The following is a 14,402-nucleotide window of genomic DNA, read 5'->3' on the forward strand; positions in this document are numbered from 1 at the left end:
TAAGTGGCAATTTAGCATGGCCAATCCACCTGACCCGCACATCTTTGGACTGTGGGAGGAAACCGGAGCACAGGGAGAACGTGCAAACTCCACACAGACAGTGACCCAAGCGGGAATCGAACCTGGGACCCTGGCGCTATGAGGCAGCAGTGCTAACCACTGTGCCACCGTGCCGCTCATGTTTAGGCTCATGACATCCTGAGGTGTCCTGCTGACAACACAAGAGCAGTCGATCACACTCTGGCACCATAGCTCTGAATCCTAAGGCCCTCTCGTTATTGTCATCTAAAATATAAAGTGATGTATTGCCTTACAGATGGTGCATTGGTGATTTGTTTGAAGTGTTCATGGAAGATGTGTGAGATCCTTTGCATGTGCCCAGTCTCGTCTGAGAAAGATGCTGAGGCAGTTAAATTAAAGGCAGTAGGAACTGGGATAGCCTCATAAATGTCACTGTCCCCAGTCGAAGAGATGGCAGATTTTGTTGTGGTGACTGTAGAGGTCAAACACTACCAGCATGCTCAGGAGAAGCCACTGCTCCTCAAATTTCTTGAGGAAGCCACCTTTGGTTTGATTTTGATTTGATTTATTACTGCCACGTGTATTAGCATACAGTGAAAAGTATTGTTTCTTGCACGTTATACAGATAGGGCATACTGTTCACAGAGAAGGAAAGGAGAGAGTGCAGAATGTAGTGTTACAGTCATAGCTAGGATGTAGAGAAAGATCAACTTAGTGCGAGGTAGGTCCATTCAAAAGTCTGACAGCAGCAGGGAAGAAGCTGTTCTCGAGTCTCAGACTTTTGTATCATTTTCCCGATGGAAATATAAGAGAATATGTCCGGGGTGCGTGAGGTCCTTAATTATGCTGTCTGCTTTGCCGAGGTAGCGGGAAGTGTAGACAGAGTCAATGGATGGGAGGCTGGTTTGCGTGATGGATTGGGCTACATTCACAACCCTTTGTAGTTTCTTGCGGTTTTGGTCAGAGCAGGAGCCATACCAAGCTGTGATACAACCAGAAAGAATGCTTTCTATGGTGCATCTGTAAAAGTTGGTGAGAGTTGTAGGGGACATGGCCTATGGACCCTGTTGTTGAGATTTTCCCTGGTGCCTATGGAAGGGTTAAGATCCATCTGTTCCTGTGCATTGAGGGTGCTCCTTCCTTCCCTTCCTACATGTAGCACAGTGCCACTCTTTCCTGTTTTGCTGACGGTGCTAGCCGAAGTCCCAAACCAAACCAGTACCGAATTGGCAACTGCCAGACTGTCTGAATTGAACAAGCTTCGACACATTCAGATTGGAACCATTCTGAACACCTTCCGCACATACCTCCGCATTCTTCAGCCAATCCCACCTGCTATCTCTTTGATTTGATTTATTATTGTCACACGTATTGGTATACAGTGAAAAGTATTGTTTCTTGCACACTATTCAGACAAAGCATACCGTTCATAGAGAAGAAAAGGCGAGAGTGCAGAATGTAGTGTTACAGAAAGTAGTCATAGCATTGTTAGAGGGTTTAAAAGAGTTAGAATGAAGTTTCAGAAGCATAGAACGAGAGTAACAGATAGAATTAGAAGGTATGCTGGGCACAGCTTGCAAGAAGTAGTCTCACGCCGACGCCATCTTGAGAAAAAAGAAACAACTGACCAGTATTCGGGACATCCATTCCAATTGTGCTACAGTGGCATTGAGATCCAGATTTTATCATAAAACCCCTGACACAGGTTGTAGCAATGAGGCTCCTACCTGCCTGTCACAAAAGCCTCAACCCTTGAAAGTCAGTGAAGATAAAATATCGGATGATAGGAATGGAGTAGATCGAAACTGATAAACTGGGTCAAAACAGAAATCACTCCTCCCATACAGTTCTTGCTGGGGGAGAGTTGCTAAAATTTTAATGGGTGTCCTCTTAAATGTTTTTCGTCTTTTTTTCTGTCTTTGTGTCATTCTATCTCTGACTCCATCAGTTTTGTTGTAACTGACATTTCACAAGCACAAACAAGATAGCTGTTTGTCACCAATGTACAGATACTTCTCTTGACATCAGCCAGGAATTAAAATTCAGTGGGACTCTGCCTTTACCTTGGTCTCATATTAATCTGTAACTAACAAATTATGGTCTACACCATCTCTGTGAATTATGGGCACAGGCTGTACAGAAATGAGCAGGCAGAATTAATATAGATTTTTTTTTTTACCCGTTGCCTAAATCATTGCCAGTCGCTGTAATAAGCATTAAATTGAACCATTAGTGATGTGTATTGCACATATACCCATTAAAAGTAAAGATACATCAGTTTGCATTTTAATACAATTTTCTTAGAGCCAGTTCCATCTGCAAATAGACGCTCTGTAGCAAATCAAGACAATTTGAAGCCTTGTTAACTTTCATCTTAAAAAGGGCAGGCAGTGAAGATGTTATAAGGGTTTCTTCAACAACAAATGAAGGTTAGAGAATTGCTTTTTTTCTTGAGTTGTACAATAAATGTGAAAGTACACGGGGAAAGGAGATTGTTTCTCAAAATATATTACCTTGTAAGGGGCGGCACGGTGGCACAGTGGTTAGCACTGCTGCCTCACAGCTCCAAGGACCTAGGTTCGATTCCTAGCTTGGGTCACTATCTGTGTGGAGTCTGCATGTTCTCCCCGTGTCCGCGTGGGTTTCCTCCGGGTGCTCCGGTTTCCTCCCACAGTCCAAAGATATGCAGGTTAGGGTGATTGGTCATGCTAAGTTGATCCTTATTGTCCCAGGATGTGTAGGTTAGAGGGATTAGCGGGGTAAATGTGTGTGGTTGTGGGGATAGGGCTTGCTGTCGGTGCAGACTCGATGGGCCAAATGGCCTCCTTCTGCACTGTAGATTTCGATGGTTTCTATAATTTCTATGAAATGCAGGTCTTATGAAAGAAAAGCATCTCGGAGAAATCTCTCAAAGCACTTAATTCAGCCACACTGATTCTGTGGGCAGGATTGCCTGGCCCCAGCATCAGCAGGCATCGTTGTGGGTGAGATGGGAACCCTTGAATACCCATAACCTGTCCCACGGAGGCACTGCCCACCGGAACTGAAAAATCCCACCCTATATCTTGATTTTCTGAGCTACGATCCTTTCTTGCAACTGTCCTTAACGGATCCTTTGTTACACTAACAAAATTCCCACCTCCTCCTTTACCATTGTATTTATCTCTTCAAAAAATCAAAGATCTTCGAATATTCAGTTATCAGCCTTGGTCACTTTGCAAATAGTAATAACCATTGAATAAATCCATTTATTTCTATCTGTGCTATTAATTATCCGTTCTGTTGTGAATGCCCCATGCATTTATATAGAGTGTATTTAAACTTAACTTTAAAATTTTCCCAACTTAGTCACTAGTATCCCATTCCCTTTGTTCATCTCACTATCCCTTCCTGACCCACTCTGCTCATTTTTTACCTAAATCACTCCTCTGCTCCACAACGTTTCTTATTGTTCTTGAGTTTAGTCTTTCCTGAATCCTCCTAGCTAAACCCTTTGCATGCATTCCCCCTCCCCCCCGCCCCCCCCCCGCCCCCTCCCCCCCCCCCCCCCCCCCCGCCCCCTCCCCCCCCCCCCCTCCTCCGCCTTATCCTACTTCAATTCCCTATTTATTAAATTCCCCAGGACATTATGGTCCCATGATGTGGAGACACTGGTGTTGGACTGGGGTGGACACTGTAAGAAATCTCACAACACCAGGTTAAAATCCAGCAGGTTTATTTGGGATCACGAGCTTTCAGAGCACTGCTCCTTCATCAGGTGGGTGGGACTCATTTGATGGAAGGAGCAGCGCTCTGATAGCTCGTGATTCCAAATAAACCTGTTGGACTTTAACCTGGTACTGTGAGACTTCTTATTATAGTCCCAGGCCAATTTAAGTGGAGTCCATCCCAATGGAATAGCTCCCTCTTTTCCCCTGTACTTGTGTTGGTGACCCATGAAGTAAAACCATTGCCTCCCACGCCACCCCTTCAGCCACACAGTTAACCTTCCAACCTGTTTATCCCTGTATTGGTGGCTCAGGTATCATTCCAGGGATTATTACCTGCAAGAATCTGCATTTCAATTTCAACCCAACTCCTCAGACTCTCCCAGTAGAAGCTGATTCCCAGTTCCGCCAGTGTCATTGCTTCCTACGTGGACCACAATAACTGAATTCTCTCCCTCACTGCTTTTCTACAGCTGCGGAGCTGTTTTTAACTCTGAATGTGATGTGGAGATGCCGGTGTTGGACTGGGGTAAACACAGTAAGAGTTTTAACAACACCAGGTTAAAGTCCAACAGGTTTATTTGGTAGCAAATACCATTAGCTTTCGGAGCGCTGCTCCTTCGTCAGATGGAATGGAAAGCAGATTTCCACTCCATCTGACGAAGGAGCAGTGCTCCGAAAGCTAATGGTATTTGCTACCAAATAAACCTGTTGGACTTTAACCTGGTGCTGTTAAAACTTTTACTGTGTTTAACTCTGAAACCGGACATACAAGTCAACTTTCAAAGTTCCTGGCCATGGTTGCAGAGAGCAATATATACCCCCTTGTCGGCTATCACTACCATATTCCCTTTCTGTCCCTCTTTCTGTGAATAGCCTGCTGTATTATCAAGGTGCTGTGGTCAGTTCGCTCAACCACCCTGCAGACTTTGTCCTCATACGCACAGGCACCGAGACCCTTTGTACTTGTCGGAGAAGACAAAAGTTCAGTCTCCTCCAGTACTACATCTGGACCCCTCCTTATCTGTCTGAATTGCAGACACACTCCTGTCCCTAACCATTGACCAAATCTGTACTACCAGTTAACCGTGACTGCCCAGGACTACCTTCTAGATCAACGTATTCAGGTAACCTTTCCCCCTCCTTGACTGCAATGATGGTAGCTTCATCTCCAGCTCAACAACTCTGAGCTGAAGTTCCTCAGGATTCAGACAATCACTGCAGATATGTGTCCTCTGCGATCACAGTGCCCTGCATAAAATGCCACTATTTGTGGTTGAGGAACAGTACCTCCACTGCCACCCATTGCCGTGTTTTATTCATCTAATCATTAAATTAGGGAATCCTTTTTAAACTTCACCGATTCCCACTTTTCACCTCTACTCCTTGTGTTTTTTCACATTTGGAAATAATTTTTTATTACGTAACTGACCATTACCCATTGGCCCAGATCTTCCAGTCCATTTCAAACGCATGGCTTATGCCACTGACTACGTTTTGAATTATCATAGAATCAAAGAATCCCTACAGTGCAGAAGGAGGCCATTCAACCCATCGAGCCTGCACCAACAACAATCCCACCCAGGCCCTATCCCTGCAACTCTGTGTATTTACCCTGCTAATCCCCCTGACACTAAGGGACAACTTAGCATGGCCAATCAACCCAATCCATACATCTTTGGACTGTGGGAGGAAACTCTCGCAGACACGGGGAGAATGTGCAAACTCCACACACACACTGACCAAAGGCCAGAATTGAACCCGGGTCCCTGACACTGTAAGGCAGCAGTGCTAACCACTGTGCCACCTGGTGTTATTATCATAGAAACCCTGCAGTGCAGAAGGAGGCCATTTGGCCTATCAAGTCTGCACTGACAACAATCCCACCCCAGGCCCTATCCCCACAACCTCACATATTTACCCTGCTAATTCCTCTAACCTACACATTCTGGGACACTAAGGGACAATTTAGTATGGCAAAGCAACCACAACATTGGACTGTGGGAGGAAACCGGAGCACCTGGAGGAAACCCACGCAGACACGGGGAGAACGTCCAAACTTTACACAGACAGTGACCCAAGCCGGGAATCGAACCCAGGTCCCTGGAGCTGTGAAGCAGCAGTGCTAACCACTGTCCCACCGTGCTGCCTGTTATTACCTTTCTCGTTGGCTGCCACTTGTTGTCCTAAATTCAACTCGCTTCATGAGGTCCACCTTCAGTTAGTGTTTCAGGTGTTTTAAAGTCACTTTTTAATCAATGTTTCATTCCATCTTTGCTCCCCCTGCATCCCCAGAGCCACTCACCAGCTACAAGCAAAGGACACTTTCTAAATCTGCCGGCGATGAAACTAAGACAAATGTACTTCTCCAAGCGAGTGCACCATTTTGTTTTCCATTCCAGCGGTGTTGCACATTTAATGTACCATTCTGCCCTTTCTGTTGTCTCTTTACAGTTGCCATGGCATCCAGCGAGCAAAACCCAGTGATTGTCATCGCCGTGGTTTCGGTGGCAGGCCTGATTGTTCTGGTGTCCATGGTCTTTGGATTTGTCATCTGGAGAAGGTAGATGCACTTCGCACTGGGGCCCGTTTCTGCGCCGACCCGTGAGGGGAGGGAGTTGACGTGACTGGCCCAATACTAGAGAAGTTATACGCTTCCCCGTCAGCTTAATACCTTCTCCAAAAACAGAACTATGGAAAATGCCACCTCCCCTTCACTCACCACCTGGAGTGAAAACTGATTTTTCTCTCCCTACTGCTGGTCCAACCCTCATTCTTCCAGGTTGGAGAATTGACCATGTGACTGTTAGAGATTGCTGTAGTCATTGTATGTTCAGCATTCAGTCCTGAGGCCTAGAGTAATATAAACTTACTGTGCAGTGTTTAAGGCAATTCACCAGATTGAATGCTTGTCCTGCAGATAAATGTCACGGAGCCAATAGTGAAATATTTGAAGCATATCACCGAATAACAGAATCCCTACAGTGCAGAAGGAGAGGCCATTCAGACTATTGAACCCGCACCGACAACAATCCCACCCAGGCCTTACCCTGCTCGTTCCCCTAACACTAAGGGGCAATTTATCATGGTCAATCCACCTAACCTGCGCATCTTTGGAGTATGGGAGGAAACCAGAGTGCCCGGAGGACACCCACACAGTCACGGGGAGAATGTATAAACTCCACACAGTCACCCAAGGCCAGAATTGAACCCAGGCCCCTGGTGTTGTGAGGCAGCAGTGCTAACCACTGTCCCACCGTGCTGCCTCAGTGAGTTGTTTCAGGAATCCTCATTGTTCTTTTCTCTCCCTGCCATAAAGTATGAAGGTTGGCATTCAAGTATTTTGCTAATTTGCCTGGTGCTGTAATTTAATGAATTGCAACATTGGGTTTGCCCAAAATCTAAATGAGCTGTTAACAAGTGAGCTATTTAAGACCATTCAGCGACACAAGGTGTCCCTCAACTTGTGAAAGCAGTTTGGGTCTTTCTCTCTGCAGAGCTTCTCTCTTTCTCTCTGCACAGTGGCACGGTGGTTAGCACTGATGCCTCACAGCGCCAGGGGCCTGGGTTCGATTCCAACCTCAGGTGACTGTGCGGAATTTGCACGTTCTTCCCGTGTCTGCATGTGTTTCCTCCAGGTGCTCCGGTTTCCTCCCCCAGTAAATGTGCAGGTTAGGTGCATTGGCCATGCTAAATTGACCCTTAGTGCCAGGGGATTAGCAGGGTGGATGTTTGGGGTCATGGGGATAGGGCCTGGGTGGGATTGTTGTCAGTGCAGACCCGAAGGGCCAAATGGCCTCGTTCTGCACTGTAGAGATTCTATGATTCTATGAACTTGTTTAACTCTTGCAAGAATAGTGCTTTTGAACAGCTGGTGTAGGCATGATGGGTAGATTGGCCTCCTTCTCAACTGTATCTCTAGCAGCTTTACACTAGAGATCTGCCAAAATTGACAGATGGGAGAGAACAGTGAGGGATGTGACAGGCAAGGGAGAATATCTCTGTATAATTCCATTAGGATGTGAAGTCATTAGAGAGGAAACAGAAAAGGTTCATGAGAATGGTTCCAGGGGTGCAGATGTTCAGTTACATGGACAGATTGCGTGGGATGGTTCTTCTTGGAGAAGAGAAGATTAAGAGGAGATTTGATAGAGGTGTACAAAATCATGAGAAGTCTGGGTACGGTAGTTATGGAGACACTGCTACTGCTGGCAGGAGGGTAGAGCACCAGAAGGTACCCATTTAAGGTGATTGGCAAATGAAGCAACAACAACACGAGGAAAAATGTTTTTACACAGCAAATGGTTAAGATCTGGAACGCACCGCCTGAAAGTGTGGTGGAGGCAGATTCAATTGTGGCTGTCAAAAGCGAATTGGACAATTACCTGACAAAATAAATGCAAGGCTACAGAGAGAACGTGGGGGAGAGAGAGACTAGGTGAGTTTCTCTTGCAAAGAGCAGATACAGGTTAGACGGATGAAATGGCCTCTTTCTGTACTGCAATCCTTCAATGATTAAGTGCTTAGCTGAATCTGAGGAATTCTGAAGCAGTGGGGCCGGGGGGGAGAGATGATTGTTGAGATGGCAGACATCAACAATGATGATGTAAAGTTCAATGGAGTTGACCTGATCAGGAACTCTCCTGTGGGAGCCATTGTCCTCTTGATTGATGTCAAGTTGGGGTTTCTTCTTCAGGGCTGTGCTTATCACAAAAATACTGCCACACACACAAGGAGGGCCTTGAATCAGTCTCCAGTTTGTGTTGAATAAGCTGAGCATTAGTCAGGGTGTAAGTTGAAGCTATATGGTGAGATCCACTGCAACAAAGCTCGGGAGAGAAAGGGGAGAGAATTGTCCAGTGGTCCTGCTCTTGATTGCAAAGCACCATGTTTGATTTAATTTGATTTATTATTGTCACATGTATTAGTGTACAATGAAAAGTATTGTTTCTTGCGCTATACAGACAAAGCATACCGTTCATAGAGAAGGAAAGGAGAGAGTGCAGAATGTAGTGTTACAGTCATAGCTAGTGTGCAGAGAAAGATCAACTTAGTGCAAGGTAGGTCCATTCAAAAGTCTGATGGCAGAAGGGAAGAAGCTGTTCGGTTGGTACATGACCTCAGACTTTGTATCTTTTTCCCAATGGAAGAAGGTGGAAGAGAGAATGTCTGGGGTGCATGGGGTCCTTGATTATGCTGGCTGCTTTTCCGAGGCAGCAGGAAGTGTAGACCGAGTCAATGGATGGGAGGCTGGTTTGAGTGATGGACTGGGCTTCATTCACGACCCTTTGTAGTTTCTTGCGGTTTTGGTCAGAGCAGGAGCCATACCAAGCTGTGATACATCCAGAATGAATGTTTGTGTGGATATGTGCAAGGCAGATTGCCTTCCAGTTATTGTTACTTTGGCTCAGACATGTATAATAATTATTTGGATCAAATGGCAGAAAATGACTGCAGTGAAAGCTGTAGCCAGCGTAATGATGGAAGGAGAATTGGCAAATTGTTATTCTACAGCTAACTATTGGGCCCTGGAATTAAAAATATCATTTCAAAATTTGCGGACACCAAATTGGGGTGTATTGTCAAGAATGAGAAATACTGTGAGAAACTGCAAGAAGACATTGACCTTGGAGAATGGATATGTAATTGCAAAATGAATTTCAATAAAGCTAAGCATCTTGGTAGGAAGAATAAGGAGGTCACATATTCCTTGGAAAATGGGGATAGAGCAGCAAAGGAATGCAGGGGATACTGAGACACAAATCATTAAAGGAGCAACGCATGTTAATAAGGCTATTAAGAAGCAAATAAAGCAACTGAGGTTTATTTCCAGAGTGACAGAATTGGGAAACAGCAGTTAATTTAAAAACTTGGTTGGCCCTCAACTGGAGTACTGTGTATATACTCAGTCCTGATTTTGTGTAAGTCATATAGAACACTGGAGAAGGTACCAAAAGGATGATGAGAGGCACTGTCTAGCAGGAGAAATAAACAGACTGGAAATGTTTTCCCTGCAAAAGAGAAAGCTAAGAGGTGACTTGATTAATATCTTTTTGCCTGTGAAAGGTTTTGAAAGGACAGATATAGAGATAATGTTCTCAATTGTGGGAACCCCAAAGCTTTGGGTTCATATACATGAATGGCCATACATTAAGAGGCAGGGGAAATGTACGACGAGACCTGGGTGTCCTTATACAGCAGTTGCTGAAGGTAAGCGCGCAGGTGCAGCAGGCCATAAAGAAGGCAAATGGTATGTTGGTCTTCATAGCGAGAGGATTTGAGTGCAGGAGCAGGGATGCCTTACTGCAATTATACCGGACCTTGGTGAGGTTACACCTGGAATATTGTGTGCAGTTTTACTCTCCTTATCTGAGGAAGTATGTTCTTGCTATGGAGGGAGTACAGCGAAGGTTTACCAGACTGATGCCTGGGATGGGGGGACTGATGTATGATGAGTGATTAAGATGGTTAGGATTATATTTGCTGGAATTCAAAAGAATGGGGGGATCTCATAGAAACTTATGAAGTTCTAGCAAGACAAAACAGATAGATACATGAAGGATGTCCCTGACGATGGGGGAGTCCAGAATCAGGGGTCATAGTCTAAGGGTATGGGGTCAGCTTTTTAGGAATGAGATGAGGAGAAATTTCTTCATCTAGAAAGTGGCAAACCCGTGGAATTCATTACCACAGAAAGCAGTCGAGGCCGAAACATGGTATGACTTCAAGAAGGAGTTAAATATAGCTCTCAAGGTGAAGAGCATCAAAGGATAAGGTGAGGAGAGGCGGGATCAGGTTGTGAATTGGCTGATGAGCCAGCCTCGGAGGGCCGAATGGCCTACACCTGCTCCTATTTTCTATGTTTCTAAAATCGTCACCGATATAACTGATGATGAATTTGGGAGAAACTTCTTCAGCCAGAGAATGGTTAGAATGTGGAACTCATCACCATGTGAAGTTGTTTTGGCAAATTGTATAGATACATTAATAGAAAAGCTAGATTAATACATTCTGAGGAAGAAAAGAATAAAACCATAGAACCATAGAACCATAGAAAATTACAGCTCAGAAACAGGCCTTTTGGCCCTTCTTGTCTGTGCCGAACCATTTATGCCTAGTCCCACTGACCTGCACTTGGACCATATCCCTCCACACCCCTCTCATCCATGAACCCGTCCAAGTTTTTCTTAAATGTTAAAAGTGACCCCGCATTTACCACTTTATCTGGCAGCTCATTCCACGCTCCCACCACTCTCTGCATGAAGAAGCCCCCCCTAATATTCCCTTTAAACTTTTCTCCTTTCACCCTTAACCCATGCCCTCTGGTTTTTTTCTCCCCTAGCCTCAGCGGAAAAAGCCTGCTTGCATTCACTCTATCTATACCCATCAAAATCTTATACACCTCTATCAAATCTCCCCTCAATCTTCTACGCTCCAGGGAATAAAGTCCCAACCTATTCAATCTCTCTCTGTAACTCAGCTTCTCAAGTCCCGGCAACATCCTTGTGAACCTTCTCTGCACTCTTTCAATCTTATTTACATCCTTCCTGTAACTAGATGACCAAAACTGTACACAATACTCCAAATTCGGCCTCACCAATGCCTTATATATCCTTACCATAACACTCCAATTTTTATACTCGATACTCCGATTTATAAAGGCCAATGTACCAAAGGCACTCTTTACGACCCTATCCAACTGTGACGTCACTTTTAGGGAATTCTGTACCTGTATTCCCAGATCCCTCTGTTCAACTGCACTCTTCAGAGTCCTACCATTTACCCTGTACGTTCTACTTTGATTTGTCCTTCCAAAGTGCAATATCTCACACTTGTCTGCGTTAAATTCCATTTGCCATTTTTCAGCCCATTTTTCTAGTTGGTCCAAATCCCTCTGCAAGCTTTGAAAACCTTCCTCACTGTCCACTACACCTCCAATCTTTGTATCATCAGCAAACTTGCTGATCCAATTTACCACATTATCATCCAGATCATTGATATAGATGACAAACAACAATGGACCCAACACCGATCCCTGCGGCACACCACTAGTCACAGGCCTCCACTCAGAGAAACAATCCTCCACAATCACTCTCTGGCTTCTTCCATTGAGCCAGTGTCTTATCCAATTTACTACCTCCCCATGTATACCTAGCGACTGAACCTTCCTAACTAACCTCCCATGAGGGACCTTGTCAAAGGCCTTGCTGAAATCCAGGTAGACAACATCCACCGCCTTCCCTTCATCCACTTTCCTGGTAACCTCCTCGAAAAACTCTAATAGATTGGTCAAACATGACCTACCACGCACAAAGCCATGTTGACTCTCCCTAATAAGTCCCTGTCTATCCAAATATTTGTAGATCCTATCCCGTATCACACCTTCCAATAACTTGCCCACCACCGACGTCAAACTTACTGGCCGATAATTTCCCGGATTTCTTTTGGAACCTTTTTTAAACAACGGAACAACATGAGCCACCCTCCAATCATCCGGCACCTCCCCCGTGAATACTGACATTTTAAATATGTCTGCCAGGGCCCCTGCAAGTTCAACACTAGCTTCCCTCAAGGTCCGTGGGAATACCCTGTCCGGTCCTGGGGATTTATCCACTCTGATTTGCCTCAAGACAGCGAGCACCTCCTCCCCTTTAATCTGTAAAGGTTCCATGGCCTCCCTACCAGTTTGCCCTATTTCCGTAGACTCCATGCCCGTTTCCTCAGTAAATACGGATGCAAAAAAACCATTTAGTATCTCCCCCATCTCTTTTGGTTCCATACACAGTCTACCACTCTGGTCTTCAAGAGGACCAATTTTATCCCTCACTATCCTTTTGCTCATAACATACCTATAGAAGCTCTTTGGATTTTCCTTCACTCTGTCTGCCAAAGCAACCTCATGTCTTCTTTTAGCCCTCCTGATTTCCCTCTTAAGTAGCTTCTTGCACTTTTTATACTCCTCGAACATCTGATGTGTTCCTTGCTGCCTGTACATTTCATACAACTCTCTCTTCCTCTTAATCAGTGTTACAATCTCCCTCGAGAACCAAGGTTCCTTATTCCTATGTTATGCCATTAGGGTGATGTAAAAAGGGATAGGAGGAGACCCGTGGGGAACATAAGCACCAACATTGGCCAGTTGACCTGAACGACTGTCTCTGTTCTATACATTCCAGGTAACTGTATAAAATGATTAGGCCATTTTATGAGCACTGTGTTCAGTTCATGGCACAATACCGGAGGGAAGATACACTAGCTGGCAAGGTGCCATGTACATATACCAGAATGATCACCTGTGGGAAAATGGTTATATTGTGTGGACACATTGTACTGATTAGACATGTATCTGTTTGAGTATCAGAGATTAAGGAATTGAGGTATTTAAACGTGATTAAAGGATTTGATAGGGTAGATAGAAAGAGAGTCTACTTTCTTTGATAGCGAAGTACAGGATAATGGGGTAGAATCTGAAAATTGGAGCTTACTCATTAAGGTGATCTTAGAAAGCATTTCTTAACAAGAAAGGGTATTAAAAATCTGAAACGCTCTCCAAAAAAGTTCAATTAAAAATGTAAATACTGAGAGTAATAGATTTTTGGTCAGTAAGTGAACTGAGGTCTCTGGAATCAAGGTGCGTAAATAGAACTTGGATAAAGATCAGTCAAAATCCAACAGAATGATGGAGCTGCTTCATGGGGTTGAATAACCAACCCCAGTTCCTACGTGCCTGGAAAAATAAGTGTTGAAAAAGCTGCAAGAATCACTGACAATTGTTGTTGGATGATTTATTTCTTAAGTTGGTTGTAATTGGTCTAAACATACATGATGATGTGAACTTTGAATCCCATCTTTTTCAGGCATTGTGGGTACAGCAAGGCCAGTCAAGATGGAGATGAGGAGCTTTACTTTCACTGTAAGTACCACCCGCAGACTAACAAGAGATGCACAGGTTACATTTCACAACCACTACGCTACAATAACATTGTTTTAATAATGCACTTCCTGGGTGGGGTTGTTGGTGTGCTGTCAGTACAATTGCTTTTTTCTGAAGCATAGTTACCCCGATGAGTTTGTAATAAAACTCACCCGGAGATGGTCAAATTGACAACTTCATATTCCTATTAACCGTGCTGCTAGCACAGACAGCACAAAGCAATCATACATATATAAGAACTGGGTGCCTCAGGCAAACCATGCCATGAATTATTCTGTTGAGTCTTCTGTACTAGCTCACTGCAGTCTTTAGATATTTGGATGTTGTGTTTGCTGTAATTGAAAAGTTTTCTTTCTTTTTCTTAGATCAGTCAACTTGTAGCAGTAAATCTCGAATTCAAATATGCTTTTATCTTTTGTGTAACTGTGGTTATTTGACTGCAGTTGTGAGGAGGGACTGGTTGCATGATTCCTTGCTGAGAACAACTTCTGTTGGCGTTCCTTCCTCCAATGCCTTCTCTCTTGCTTGAAAGCATCAATCTTGATAAGATTGCAGAATATGTGTAATGCCATGTGTCAAACACGTTTCACATAGAATTATATAAAAATTACAGCACAAAAGCAGGTAGTTCATCCCATCGGGTCTGAGTCACTGCCTTTGCTCCACACAAGCCTGCTTCCATCCCATTTTGTTCAGCATTGTGAGCCCATCCTACCTCTTTCTACTCCATGCGATTATCT

At 44.4% G+C, this 14,402-nt stretch overlaps 1 protein-coding gene across 1 annotated transcript in view; it reads left to right on the forward strand.

Moving 5' to 3' along the window:
- The window catches only part of epha10 (EPH receptor A10), a 582,772-nt gene that overhangs the window by 509,689 nt on the left and 58,681 nt on the right, over positions 1 to 14,402 (forward strand). The window contains exons 8-9 of the mRNA XM_078237784.1: positions 6,183 to 6,291; positions 13,586 to 13,641. Coding sequence (XP_078093910.1) covers positions 6,183 to 6,291; positions 13,586 to 13,641 — 165 coding nt within the window. The remainder of the gene's footprint in view (positions 1 to 6,182; positions 6,292 to 13,585; positions 13,642 to 14,402) is intronic.

The sequence above is a fragment of the Mustelus asterias genome, chromosome 21 (assembly GCF_964213995.1).
Source record: "Mustelus asterias chromosome 21, sMusAst1.hap1.1, whole genome shotgun sequence".
NCBI classification, from domain to species: Eukaryota; Metazoa; Chordata; class Chondrichthyes; order Carcharhiniformes; family Triakidae; genus Mustelus; species Mustelus asterias.